The sequence below is a fragment of the Carassius carassius genome, chromosome 6, assembly GCF_963082965.1.
Source record: "Carassius carassius chromosome 6, fCarCar2.1, whole genome shotgun sequence".
NCBI classification, from domain to species: domain Eukaryota; kingdom Metazoa; phylum Chordata; class Actinopteri; order Cypriniformes; family Cyprinidae; genus Carassius; species Carassius carassius.
In genome coordinates, this window is record NC_081760.1 from 30,950,535 (window position 1) to 30,964,924 (window position 14,390).

Genomic DNA, 14,390 nt, shown 5'->3' on the forward strand with positions numbered 1-14,390 from the left:
CGAAAACAACTTCTGTCTGCTCCACAAAGCAACCTGTGTTGGAGAACCCTAGAGTGAATCAAGTCTTTGAGCAAAAACGGCAAGGTTCAAGCAGTCAAGAACATTTCTCATTATTTCTTCAATCAAAAGCCACTTTTTCCTCATTCTAAGGGGTGGTCTGGTCATGCAACAAGGTGGGATGCCTGTAACTTACTGTTGTTTGTGTGAGAGCTCCTGCTCCTTGTTAACAAGATCCTGCTTAAGGCTGGCCAGCATCTCCACAGACACGTCAACTTGCCGCGAAAGCTCTGTGGCCTTGTCCTCCAAGTCTTGCTTCTCCTGACTGAGTCTCTCACTCTCCAGCGTTGCCTTTTCCAGTTCCAAACTTTTCCTCTCCAGCTCCGCCTGCAGACGGCCAACACGCGCTGCGATCTTCTGCTCCACCTCCTCCGACAACTTCTCGAGCCTTTCGTCTAGCTCGAGCCTCTCAAACGCTCGCGCTTTCAACCGAGCCAGACCCTCTTCATAAGCTGCCTCCACCGCACTAGCAGCCACATTAGCGGCCACCGCCACAGCGTTGTTCCCTGTGGAGGACAAGGCGTCGCCAGAGCTCATGGCTGTCTTCACCAGGATCTCGCCAAAAGGAAACTCCACATTGGGCAGGTAGCATGCAGTAGACAAAGGCGCAAGCCTGAGCTCTTCACCAGGACAGGGCAGTTCGTGGTACGGAAAACGGGATTCAGCAGTGAGGGCTCCGTCTGCCACTAGGGGGAGTAGTGCAGCGGCATCGCATACGCTGTTGGACTTTGACAGCACATACAGGGTCTCGTAGGTGTGGTTGTACTCCAGATGGGCGCGCAGAGAGGACAGACTTCGAAAGCGCTTGTGTTCCCCACAGCGAGGACAACGGTACGGCAGGTCCAAAGAGGCCATTCCACGCTCCCGTGGATGCCAGGATGGAGCAATCTGCTCACGCCACCAAGCGCTGCCAAGAGCAGGCAGGGACAGCGGCCGAGGACCAAAGAGGACCACTCATCTCAGACGCGCTGGGTTTGCTACGGGCTGAGCAAGGTACAGGAGATCACCACACATGCTCTTCTGAGTCACAAGTTCTTGATTTAGATCTTCAATAAGGTCTTGACTGCAGTTAGGCCTATTTCTGGCACTTAATCTGTTTTCCTCCGAGTCCAAACCTTTTGTCCTAGAGAGAAAACACACACAAAATGAATAAATATTAGTACATGCAGTACAGGGTATCTGCAGATATCAGCACTTCTGATTTATTACTTTTAAATAACATTTTCAAGACCTTCCAAAAATATTTTAAGAGTGGCTCATCACTTCTACCAGCTTTTATGCAAAGACACAAAATCATCCTGCTCAACAGATATTTGCAAATGAACCAAATTGACCATTTTTTAATTTCTGGCTTTAAATAAACTATAGCAGTGAAACCTTAGCCATTATGATTTTTGTAGAACTATTTACTCCAATGATGAAAGAAAAACATAATCCAGGTAAAAGGAAATTGGATTATGGTGGTCAGAAGAGAGAAAGAGGTCAAATTTACAATCACTCCCTCAGCAGTTGTTAAATGAATGAATTTAATAAATTTTAAGAATTTTTGAAATTTGCTATTTAGTATATAGTGCCTTATGTGAGTGTACTTTATTGCATTTAAAGATGGATATATTAATAGTAATTAAAAGTTATTTCTTGAATGTGCAGGTTTGAAAGGTATATTAATATGTATATTATATGCTCTTATTTGTATTTGTGCATTGCAGTATGCTGCAATATATATAATAAATCCATGGGTTAAATAAATCTCTGTTCCTGAAATCTGCACCAATCACTAATTTTGTCAATTCTAACAACTTTCCACTAGTCCGCATGCATGAACTAGCATCATGGAAGTGAACGAAAATGTGCAATGATAAAACAACCTCAGGACAGTCTAAAGCATGAGTTGAGAAGTAAAGTCGACTAATCTCTGTGAGTGGTTTCAGCCTCTATGAGAATAGACTCGCATGGAGCCGATTTACCTGAATATGCATTTCTAAACACCAATGGAATTGAACACATTTTGTCCAGGCCTCAATCAATTAAGTATATCTTTCAACATGCCACACTTCAAGGTGATTGCTCAACGTAATGTTTGGCAATAGTTCAAGGAACAGTCTTAATAATACTGCAAAGGAGGCATCTATTGTGTGAAATTATTGGTAGTAGGTCACGTGGTATGATAGTTCATCTACCTATTTCCAAAGAGACACTTCATCAACGTAAAGCAAGTCAAAATGTGTAATTAATCCACATTAGTGTTCCTCAGTCTTCTATACTGTTTCAATTCCCACCCTTTTCATTCCCACAGTACTGCGAACACTGCAGATAAGAATGAGCATGAAACTGAAATGATGAGTATTTATCCTGCACACATGATCCTGGAATGAATTTCAGCCTGAGGCTAAAGTGAAAGAGCAAGTCATATTCATTCAACTGGGGATTAGACAAGCACAATTCCCCAAAATTAATCCAAGATATACTGAATCAAATTATCTGCCATAGCAGGTCATGCGCAGTGTATTTAACAAGCAATATTATAGAGCAAAAGGGCAACCTCTAAATTGTCCAGCAGTCTTGGCTCCAGAAGTTTATTCCGTTCGTATTCTGAATAGAATTTCTTCATTAATTCTTTTTAATCCTGGAGCAAAACCAATCAACTGACAGATGAATCACAAAATACATTTGATTCCCAGTACTGAGAAAAGAATAAAAAGACAAACATTCATGCACTTATAAAGGAATGAATGAGCGGTCATTCATAATCTAAGGAAACAAATCACCTATGATACTGTGCAAAACATTAAAAATTAATAATAATTAATAATGTAAATAAAAAATAAGTCATGCAAATATGTCATATATAAAAATACAATACCATTCAAAAGTTAGGAATCCGTAAGCTTTAAATAAAATAAATTAATACTTTTAATCAGCAAGGATGCATTAAATTGATAAAAAAGTGACAGTAAAGACTTCTACATTGTTACAAAAATATTAAGCAGCACAAGTGTTTTCAACATTGATAATAATAAGAAATGTTTCTTGAATAGTCTCAAATCATCCTATCTGAAGGATTTCTAAAGGATCACGTGACACTGAACACTGTATTAAAAACTGTTGAAAATTCAGCTTTAACGACAAAAATGACAAATCTGGCTGCCATTGTTCAATATTGCCATAATGGTTTTAGAATTATCATTCTAAACCTGCTTAAACCAGTTAAGACCAGTTAACCACCTTAAGCAGGTTTACATTGTTAATATTGAATTACTGTATGTGACCAGTGCAAGAAGTGCTTAGTCTGAGGTAATAAATAGAGTGTGATTTCACAAAATTTTGAATTGGGTTGGCTGGACTACATCTCACTGTTTAAAAAGTGAAAGAGGGAAAACAAATCTGACAACCCGCTTAAACAATCATGTCAAAACCTATACCACATGTGCTGTCCTTTGCTCATCAAATCTCCCACAGGGTACAACACATAGTCTCTTTCTCTGAGGGCCCTTGCTGATTTAAGAGCATCATCATTATATCATCTATTGTGACACACATTCGAAAGAGAGGAAACACATGAGAATCTGTGCAATCAGATTCATTTTGTGGATGTCTTCATATGTCATTCTGTCAGGAGTGCACATCATTATAGGTCGTTCTTGGTCTTGTCCCTATTGTGCCACAAATGATCTCTGTCTGGGTTTGTCTCTCTTGATAAGCTCCTTCCTCCTCAGCTGAGGAGACAGAGAAAACCTTGGCATTACTAATGGGGCTTGAAGACTCTCTTGTCTCAGATCTGTAATGGGACAACAAAAGACTTTTGATTAAGGCCTTCTTAGCAAGCATTAACAGTAAAAACATAACTAAAACCATTAGAGGGTTCTTTTAACAGCAGCCATTTAAGCCTAGCAAACAGCCCGGTGCTATCAGAGGTTATGAAAGAGTGGCTGCTTTGACGCTACATCGCGATCAACATTCCTGCAATCAGCTCTGACCTTGATGACAGAGAGAGGCGTTTGAGTCTCATAGACAAACTGCTGCTTCCAAGATGGAGGTTCGCTGTTGCCACGGATACAAGCTTAGAATGTAATGCACAGTAATAAATGGATACAAACAAGCCAGCCAGTAATGATGAATCATCAGAAAGAGGTAACACTGAGAGGAGGATGGGGCGGATAAATCAAAGAATTCAGGAAGAATGTTGGAATGGATCGAGAAGAGAGTTAATGACAATGGACTGGCCGATGCAGGGAACTCCAAGAGAAGATGATATTATGAATTAAAAAATATGAATATTGTGTATAAATAAATAAAGATTATGATTGTAATAGGAATATATTGGTTTTTGGCTGATTATTATTTTTTTCATTTATTAAAATGTAATCCTAGATTTTTATTTTTAGATTGCCTTTGCCATCATCTTATGCTCACTTAAAGGTACAATTTGTAAGATATTTGCAGTAAAATATCCAGAAAACACTAGGCTAGTGTTATATATTTTTGTCCAGCGGATTACTAGCAATATCTCTAATGTTTTCAACTACTTGTAAATCATGAGAAAATTCCCATTCTAAACCGTGACACGGGGCAGTGCAGTCACCTGTCAATGACGTTAGTTTCCCTTTCGCCTTTACTGACGTAGAAACCAAATGACAGTTTTGTGGACAAATGCGGAAGAAGCTTCGTGACAAACTTCAACTAGAAACAGATGCCGATCTTGCTTGTGTTTTACTCGACAGTTGAGGTGTTTTGATTCGTATCTTTACAGAAAACGTATGCTATTCTAAAAATCAACAAGATTAGTATTATGGGGCATACATGCCAAACGTGGGGCATCGCGTCTGATCCATAGTCTGATTGCGTCTTTGCATTGACTTTGTATGTAATCTACTCGCGCAAATCGTTGAACTCCCGTTAAATCCATGATTTATCTTTCCGTCTGAATGATGGCCGTCAGCGGTTGGGTAGAAGACAACAAATCCCATCATTCCACACTCCTTCTTAGCGTCATCAAACCACGCGATTGTTATGGTTTTGGTAGTGCTCCCTCTAGTGGCAGGTACAACCTGTACCTTTAAAGGGATCGTTCAAGAAACAATTGTGTTATTGTGAGAAATCACACAAATAACAATGCCTTATTTTTAGTGATCTTATTGGCTGATTATTGGTGATTTTATTATGTCACTTTAGCTTTTAACATTGGTGGGGGGAAAATCGTATTGCATTGTTTCTGGTTAGGACATGGTGTTAACATTTTACTGAAAGATTCATACATATGCAAATCACATGTGTCCACGTCATTGTGTTTTATTATAACAGGTCATGGTGAGCAACCTTCTTTGTATTTCTTGACACATCAGTGCATTACATAATTTTTTATCATGATATTTGAATTCTATTCATGGAATAGAAAGAGGTAGCCTAGAAATCTAGACGCACCCTAGCGGCAGCAAAATGTATTTCGCAGCCTAGAGTACAGTCTAGCAACTCTCAATACACCTTCTAGCAGCAAAAACCCAGATTGGGTCAGGCCAATCACGTCGTGTATAGAGCAGGCGGGGCGGGCTTAACATATGATGACAGAGTTGCGACGGCTGCCACTTGAAAACAAAGAATGGCGGCTGCAGCTGTCGAAGAACGATCTTTTGAATCGGCTTTGGCCGCGACTCTGGAGGACTTGGAGTTAAGTTTCTCTTTAAGAAAAGAGCAAAGAACGGCACTTAAGTCATTTTTAAAAAGGAAGATGTGTTTGGAGTTTTGCCGACTGGATACGTTGCTCTGATTGGTTGTAGCACTATCCTATTGCGTGCAGAGGGATTTTGAGAGACAGCCGTTTATCCCGCCCCTCGGAGTAAGCCTCGTCTATGGAGAGTTTCCAGACTAAACATCTTGATGTAAGTCTGGCTGGCCAGGCTAAGAAAGAGGCTTTGTACAAGCTGAATGCTGTCATTTTATCCATTGAGTCAACACAATAACATTTATTTATATACATTTTAAGTCTAGGAAAATGAACTGAAGTCATACTATTCTAAGCCTACATATGATTAGGCCAAGATTTTGACTGATCCTTATTACCTATATGTACAATGCATAATTAAGTACCATGCATAATACCATTTCACTTTCATGTATAAACGAGTCTTAAGCCAGAGAGACCGCACTCAAAATGCTATTGATTCCCATTCATTCTTGTTTCTGGAACTAGTGGTTTCTCCTCAGTGAATAAAACTGGACATGCTAGCATGATCACACAATGTCCCATTTAAAAGTAGTATCCAGAATAGCTCAGCTCTTATAGTCCACTGTGTTGGATCACAAAAGGGTGACAACAAGCAAACAACCAATGCTACTGTTACAGAGTTCCACTAGCATATTAACATTCAATATATACATACTGTTATGCCTACGTATTCTTTGTTTTTTTTCATCAATAATTTAAAACACTAGCATAGTGGCGGTGCCATTTAGCTTAGCACTAGAGCTGAAACAACGAATCGATTTAATCGATAAAAATCGATTATTAAAATAGTTGTCAACTAATTTAGTCATCGATTCGTTGCTAAATAATTTTTATTTGCCGTAAGCGGCTCATTTCGTGCATATTTCAAATCTGCGGTGACCAAAGTGTGGCAGTAATGAGCCACCGGAGGTTTTACTCAGCCAGTACAGCTGGAGAAGTAGCGAATAGCTGGCCTCGTTTTATGTCACGTGCTTCCCGAACAGCGTCTCTGCAGCATTTAGCGGGATGTGGGAGACTGGGAGTACTTTACTTTGAGCCTTCAAAAAAGAAGAGTAACCTGTAAACTCTGCACTACTGAACTGTTTAAGGGGACGTTCACATATCGCGTCTTTTGCGCGCTCAAGTTCGTTATTTCCAACACCGCACCGCGTCGAGTTAAAAACATCTCAACTTTTCAGAATGCTGCAAGCGCATCGCGGGTCATGTGACAAGAACTAACCAATCAGCTTCATCCTTTCCCGTAACAACGTTAAAAGCTCAGTCAAGATGAAAGGAACAGCTGATCATAGTTGTATATGGATTTCCATTTTGAAATAAATTTAGTAGCAGAGCTACTGCAAGCGATTTTTTGAGCTGCAAATCCATTTATCCTTTGCTGAAATTTCCGCGTCTTCAAGGAGAGAGCACGTCATGGTTGCTTATCAAAGGCAGACGCCTCAGGGGCGCTTCTGCCAGAGCGCTTTGGAAAGAAGGAGAAAGCGGCGCGCCTAGCGTTTTCCACGCGTTTTTAGGCACGATATGTGAACGGCCCCTAAGACTTTTATTTGTGCAGATTCTCCAGTACAATGTTGTTTGCAAATGTTTAGTCGTAAAAGCTGATAACATTGCTTTTTAACAGTTAACAATTAAAGCTTTACAAACATGTTCTGTGATCAGTTTGTCGTTTAACAGTTCAAAATTCAGTCGTGCAGCCTAATTATGACTGAATGAGAGAGGTAAATGTTTAAAGATATTTGAAATGCACTTTTTTTTTTCTAAGTATTCACTGCTCTTTTTCACACAGCAGGTTTTTTGTGTGTGACTGTCCAATTTTTTTTTCTGGACAACCTTCTGATGGATTTTACTTTAAATTGTGATTTCCATTCAGGTTTCATGCCACTGGCACTTTATTCGAAGGATTGTTTACAATTTCACAGCAAAAGCTATAAAGCTGTTTCCCAGTAAATAATAAAATACAATGCACTGCAATTTTATTCTGTTTTATCCTTATTCTCCGTGAAAATATGTTCTGAAAGATTCCTTAATAAGCTTCGTTCGGGATGTTAAACTACTTTAGGAGCTCTAAGGACTGCCATGGTGAAAACATTATTTTAAATCTCCTTGTGAAAGAGTATGGGTCAGTGTTCTGATTGCAGAAGAGTTCGACAAAGGATTACAATAAAACAACTCCAGGTTTATTTTTGATTAGGATATGACAGTGCAAAATTGTTAAAATCTCTTAAAAATCTATGCTGAAGGATAAAGACCATTTATTAATAATTTACTTGGGGGAAAAAATGGGAAAAACTAAAATATAAGTACATAAACCGATTAATCGATTAATCGTAAAAATAATCGACAGATTAATCGATTATCAAAATAATCGTTAGTTGCAGCCCTACTTAGCACCATTCATTCCTTAGGATCCAAACAGGGATGAATTTAGAAGCTACCAAACACTTCCATGTTTTCCTTATTTAAAGACTGTTTCAAGAGTAGTTACACGAGTAAGCGTGGTGACACAAAATAAACAGTGGCGATTTCTAAAATGGATAAAATTTATGACTATTATGTATGGCGGAAGAGCACTTCGACCTCGGGGCAATAATATAATCACTCCTGAAAAATCCCCTCCCCCTCTCCCTATAACTTCCGTCAATACAACCAACGTGAGGAGTTTTCAGGAGTGATGAGATAATATAGTGATATAACTCCTAAGCAATGAATGCTGCTAAGCTAAACACTAGCATAGTGGCACCACGCACTACAGCGATTGAGTGCACGCACTGAGACGGGAGAGGTACGTATCAACTCGTTTCCTTTTAGAGTTAAGGACTTATATTTGGAAAAACTAAACATATGGAGAAAAAAAAATCTATAACATTACTTCCCCCAAACTTCAATTTTTAAAGTAAGCTCCATATGCAAATTTAGTCCACAAATTAGACCTACCTGTACACTCTCAGAAAAAAAGGTACAAAAGCTGTCACTGGGGTGGTACCTTTACAAAAGATACACTTTTGGAAATTTTAGGTACTAATATGTACACTTTAGGTACTTATATGTATCTTTATGGTATCAATATGGACTCTTTAAGTACTTTTTGAAAAAGGTACTGCCACAGCGACAGCTTTTGTACCTTTTTTTTCTGAAAGTGTACCTGAAAACCCAATTCACACAATACATATTTAATATTATATATTAAATATATTTATATTTATCTTCTTACATCAAAATCTAACAACTAGATCTGCCTCTGTAATGATTTCCTTGATAGCACTGAGGGCTCTTATATTTCTAAGCAATCCAATCAATTCTCAAAAGATAAAATCAAGTTCTGCCTTATGGTTTTGTCACGTTAAATTTTGTTATACCCAAAAACACATTACAAAAGGGTCAGTGCATCTCAAGTTTCAAAATGTTTCAAAAGTCTGAAGCATCTTGACCATTTTTAATTTCCCTTATAAATTTGTACCTCTATGTACTAGTGGTATTGCAAAAAAAAAAAAAATATTCCCACTGTCACATGTTCTTTGTGTCAAAAACCACAACAAATGTTTGGATATTTATGGAAACCTCAATATCATTCTTGTCCAAGCTTCTTGGAACAAAACCAATTTCTGAGCACATATGACCTCCACTGGTAAAAGCTTTGTGAATGCCATTTCATGCATAGGCAAGAAGGTAAAAGACACTGTAGGAAAATAACATGAAGGAGCCCAACCAGAAGAGCCAGCTGGCATAGCAGCAGAATCACAAGGACAAAGCTAATGCTTGTATGAAGTATGCAAACAATCCTCATAGCTGCCTGAGCAAAATTCATTACAGTGAAGGCCAAGGCTGCTCAGGATGGTTGATTCCAAAAGTTGAAGCTCCACTGGTGAAAGACTCATCTGGCTCTTACTGATCCATGGGATTTCGCTGAGCCAATTATCCCTCATTACCCACAGCTCATCAAATGCCACTAGTCTGGGAAGACATCCCAATAAAACACAACAGACCCTCTCACACTTCCCTTTCTGTACCAGTAGCTAATGCAGGCCAATCAATTTCACAGTTATGTTATTTTCCATACAGGTTAGCAAACATTCCCATCCACTGAGTGCACTGTTTGCTGTAGTTCAGTTGCTGAAAAGGAGGCACACAGAAAAAAAACATTATTGTATTAACAGATGCAATTAACAGACATAACTACTTAATTATCTCGCCTAGTGGTGCTTTCCATTTTAGGCACTTTGTGCAGCTCTGCTAAAACTATAATTATTCCATCATTTTTACAGCAACCAAATCGATTAAATAAAATAGAGTAAAAAAGGGCAGAAATACTAATTTCCTAACCCTGTTTACTAATATCTATTTCAAATGATCTGAACAAATGTGATCAGCCCTAACATGGTGTAGCGTATCTGACTCTAATCAGACAAATTAAAGAGTCGATCAGAACTGTGGTTGAAACACGAGCCGAATTCCTCAGAAAGGCAACAGGAAGTCATAAATCATTCCGTGCCACAAGTCAGAAACAAGTTAACCAACCAACCAACTCTTTCACAGAACAGCTTTCAACATTAACACCACTAGAACAATCACTGACAATTTCGATTCGGAGAAGAGATTGTCAAATTTGGGGCAAGTAATTGAGATGCAACGCCGGACATCACATGTAAACCCATGAGAGTAATAAACAAGATCCTTGGATTGACTTCCCCCACCTACCAGAACCAGACTGAAATTCCTAAAGGGGGGCCTTTTAACCTCTGGTCTCCACAGAAATCTTTATGTCAGAGAATGGCACAGAAACTGTCTTTTCTAGATATAAATGGACCAAAATGAACTCAAAATGACTTCTAAATGAATATCAGTCCATCGCTTAACTCCATATTCATTTATATGTAACCCACACATTTGACTATCATGTTTAATTATTTATTGTGTGTGTCTTTTAATAACTATGGGATAGCTTAAGGATACATATTCATGTTTCGTATGTACGTGTTTGAATCTGTTAGCTTGAAACAGTTCTGACCATCAGTTATTTGTCAAATGTATCATATTCTTGTTATAGGAATCATGTCCAAAATTAGACCCTGCAAGAGCGGGAAAATTCAGACCACATACTTAATAAGATAAGATAACATGATTTATGATACCCCCAAGCCAAGACAATATCTGATTGGTCAAGACAACATTTGAGGTGTGGCCAACAGGCCAGTTTAAATACTCAGGACACCATAAAATTCTACTATCAGTCATGCCGGCTTTTAGCTTGTAGCTTTGCTTCCTAGCTTTTAGCTTTGCTTCTGCTATCAGTCACGCCTGCTTTTTAGTTTGCTTTTAGCCATGCTGTTTGTCATCACTGTTCTTAGAGCGCGGTTCCAGCGTGCTTCGGCCTGCACGCCTTCTGCTACTTAGACTCTATGAGAAGAAACTCCACCTAGTCTCGTCAAACTTTACTTCTTTTCTTTTCCGTTTGAGAGTTTCGTGTTCTGAGTTAAGTTTTGTAACGCCATGTCTGACCTCGAGTGCCCGTTCAACTTCAACCAGCCCACACAACTCCGCGTCTTCAGCCAACGCCAAACCACGGGCTTCCCAAGACGTCACTTCAGCGACTACTGAACTTCCAGCCATTCAGCAACATCGGGAAACCCGCTTTCAATGACAACAAAAGGAAACCCCATTACACAGGAAACGCAAGAAGTACCGCCAGACTCTGATCTATGCTGGTGTATCTAATATAATTTTAACCTCATTGAGGAACTCAATGCGAGGGTTAATTAAGTGATTGATGGTTGTTCATGTCTATGCAATTTCACGTATTGCTGTAAACTTGGGACTTCACATTTTCATTCTCTTAAACTCACGCTTTCCTAACGTTCTATCTTTCTGTAACTTGTGTGAATGTGTGCGTTTGTGTTAGATTAGTTCATATGTCTTAGATTTATCTAATAAAGCCTTTGAAAAGAGAAGTATCTTGTGTTTTGTGCTTACAAGTTAATGTCTTAAACTGCCGATCTTGTTACTGTGCTAATTGATAGTGTTTTCACTATAGTTCGGATATTAATATCCAGTGCAGATTTGATGTTAAACGGCTCGTTCAGTGAATCGCAGGGCGCCTCAGTGATCAGCCGTGAAACAGTGATTCTGTTCAAATTCCCTTTAAAATCTTAAATGATTCCCTTTGAGCTAAATTCACCTGTTTCCCTTACAATGTTGTAATCTGGTTTCCAAAATGTGTTGTGATCTGATCAGTGAAATGCTTGTGAACTCATTGCATTTGAATTGTTAATGTTAATGCATCACAGTCAATCTGAACAATTGCCTACTCACCTGTCAAATAATCATTGCACTACAATAATGTTTTCAACTTTTGTCGAGGGCTAACTAATAAATGAGTCACTTTGTCACTATGGATATGTCAACTGCCAAATCACCAATTGTAATGTATGGCCAAAGATTTAATAATATGAAATTAAGTCTTTTTTTTTTTACTTTTATGTTACAGGACTTAAAGCACACAAGGTCAACAATAACTACCAAAAGGCTCCCTGAACCCCTGTCAAAACACTACTTATTACGGTCTTCAATAGTCTTACATATGATGAAAAGGTCTTATGATGCAAATTTCTTTTTTTGCAAAGTTGTTACACATTTCCTTGAACAAACACATGAAATCTGAGAAAACGGGACTTTACACAGGAGGTAAACAAACCAGCCCTGAGCATACTTGAGATCAATAGCAGATCAGGCACAGGGGACCACCAATTTCTGAAGCAGTAAATAACACTATGTCATATTGTCATTTGTCATTGAGTCTTATTATCATCATGTTATGCTAAAGAAAGTGGCAGCATTGATAACCTTAGACTTCTTTACAATAATTAGGGAAATTACTACATTGGCTGTCAACTGATTTTCTTTACAGTAAATTTAAATTGGTCAAAATAAGTGCAACATATTGCTTTGACCAATATTTTTAACAATATTCACAATTTATACTTGGTTATTGGTTCTTTAATATTAGTCTACTAATAATATTAGTCTACTTAATAGTGGTCTACTGATAAAGACCACCAATTCCTCAAAGTCTAAAAAACTGAAAAAGAAATTAAAGATTTATACAGTTACAGTCCAAACAAAGATGAGAGACGAATTTGTGAGCATCAAGATCGACAACCAACTTTGCATTAATAGTATTATTATAGACTGCAGTTTTTAATGTAGTCTATCAAATAGTTATTATTGTAGATAGATATTGTTAGAAGCAAAAATAAATAAATAATTAAAAAAATAAAATCACATCTAAATAGTGTTTTTTGGACATTTACACAAAATAATCTGTATTGTTTTTTATGTTAAGCATCAGTTGGATTTTAAAAATACATTTTCAATTTTAGTGGTCTGATATTTTCTTTTCTTTATATATTTTTTATCTCAGTGTAGGCTAGTTAATTATGACAATCTTAAACCTTTAAATGTAACTATTCATAAGCTGTCGGATGCCTTGGAACGGATCTGAAGCAAAACTGCAAAAAAACAAAAGCAAAAAAAAAAAAAAAGTGTTGCTAAACTGATTCAATTACTTTTAATGGACCACACAATCTGGAATCATCCAGACAAGAAAAAGGCCGGCGACATCATGGCCATGTTTACGCAGGCTGCTAAAACCGCTGTCTAGGTAGGCAGTTTTGAGACACAACCTATCATTTCACACGGGATCTCTCCCTAAATAATCAGGATTGTGCTCCGTGTCACTGACAGCTGATGCGGTCGTGGGCAAACATGTCATGTATGATAAGGGTGGAGGCACTAAATAATCAGAAATGGAGCTAATGCTCTCACTCAATCTCTTGGGTCCGTGGATGAGAGAAATTATACCGCATACGGCTCTACCGCTTTTCCTACTAACCATGGAGTTGCCACACACAAACGCAATTTAAGCATATCGGTCATGGGCATATATTTGGAGGTATGTTACCTCGCCGCAAAATCGTGCCCGACGCCGCAACCACGGTTCAACAGATTTTCACCGTTTTTCTCCAATAACGTAGGCGAGCCGCGGTACAAACCCGTCTCCTCGAGCCCCTTACATGACCGCCGCTTTCTAATATCAGCAAATCCGATGACTAGAAACGCGCAGTTCCCATTGTCACCGTCCAAACCATGTTACATGTGTCAGAAAGTATGCCTCTCACCTCGCAGATCTGTGCCCATTTTCCGCCCGTGCCCAGCAGCCGCTCCAGCAGGATGACGTCACGAGCGCCACTCTCTGCAGCAGTAGACGAGCGCGAGCGCGAACACGCGTCGCGTCGCGTAGCGCGGGGCAATAAAAAAGGGGCGTGTGTGACGCTCACCGCAACGAGCAGAACATAAACCCTACCCTAAGTTTAAAAGCGCATTTATTGTGGATCGGTTTTATGATGAAGGTACGCCACAATGCTACATTGTATGTGTCGTCGTATAGCTCAGAGGAGTTCAAACTTTTTAATGCCAAAAAATTACTTAAATATAAAAGCAGTTGTATTTTATTGTATAATGACCTATTTATGCTGTGTGAAGAAAATATTAAATGTGATGTAATAAAGACACATTTAAATACTGTCGCTGTACTAAAACCAAGGCAATTTCTTAAAATGTT

General features: G+C 38.6%; 1 protein-coding gene across 1 annotated transcript in view; it reads right to left on the bottom strand.

The window, feature by feature from the left end:
* LOC132142625 (F-box only protein 41-like) overlaps nt 1-14,066 on the bottom strand; it is a 53,869-nt gene extending 39,803 nt beyond the window's left edge. Inside the window, exons 1-2 of the mRNA XM_059552629.1 lie at nt 13,948-14,066; nt 194-1,180 (exon numbers count right to left, since the gene is read on the bottom strand). Coding sequence (XP_059408612.1) covers nt 194-912 — 719 coding nt within the window. The 5' untranslated portion in view covers nt 913-1,180; nt 13,948-14,066. The remainder of the gene's footprint in view (nt 1-193; nt 1,181-13,947) is intronic.
* Between the last annotated feature and the right edge of the window lie 324 nt (nt 14,067-14,390).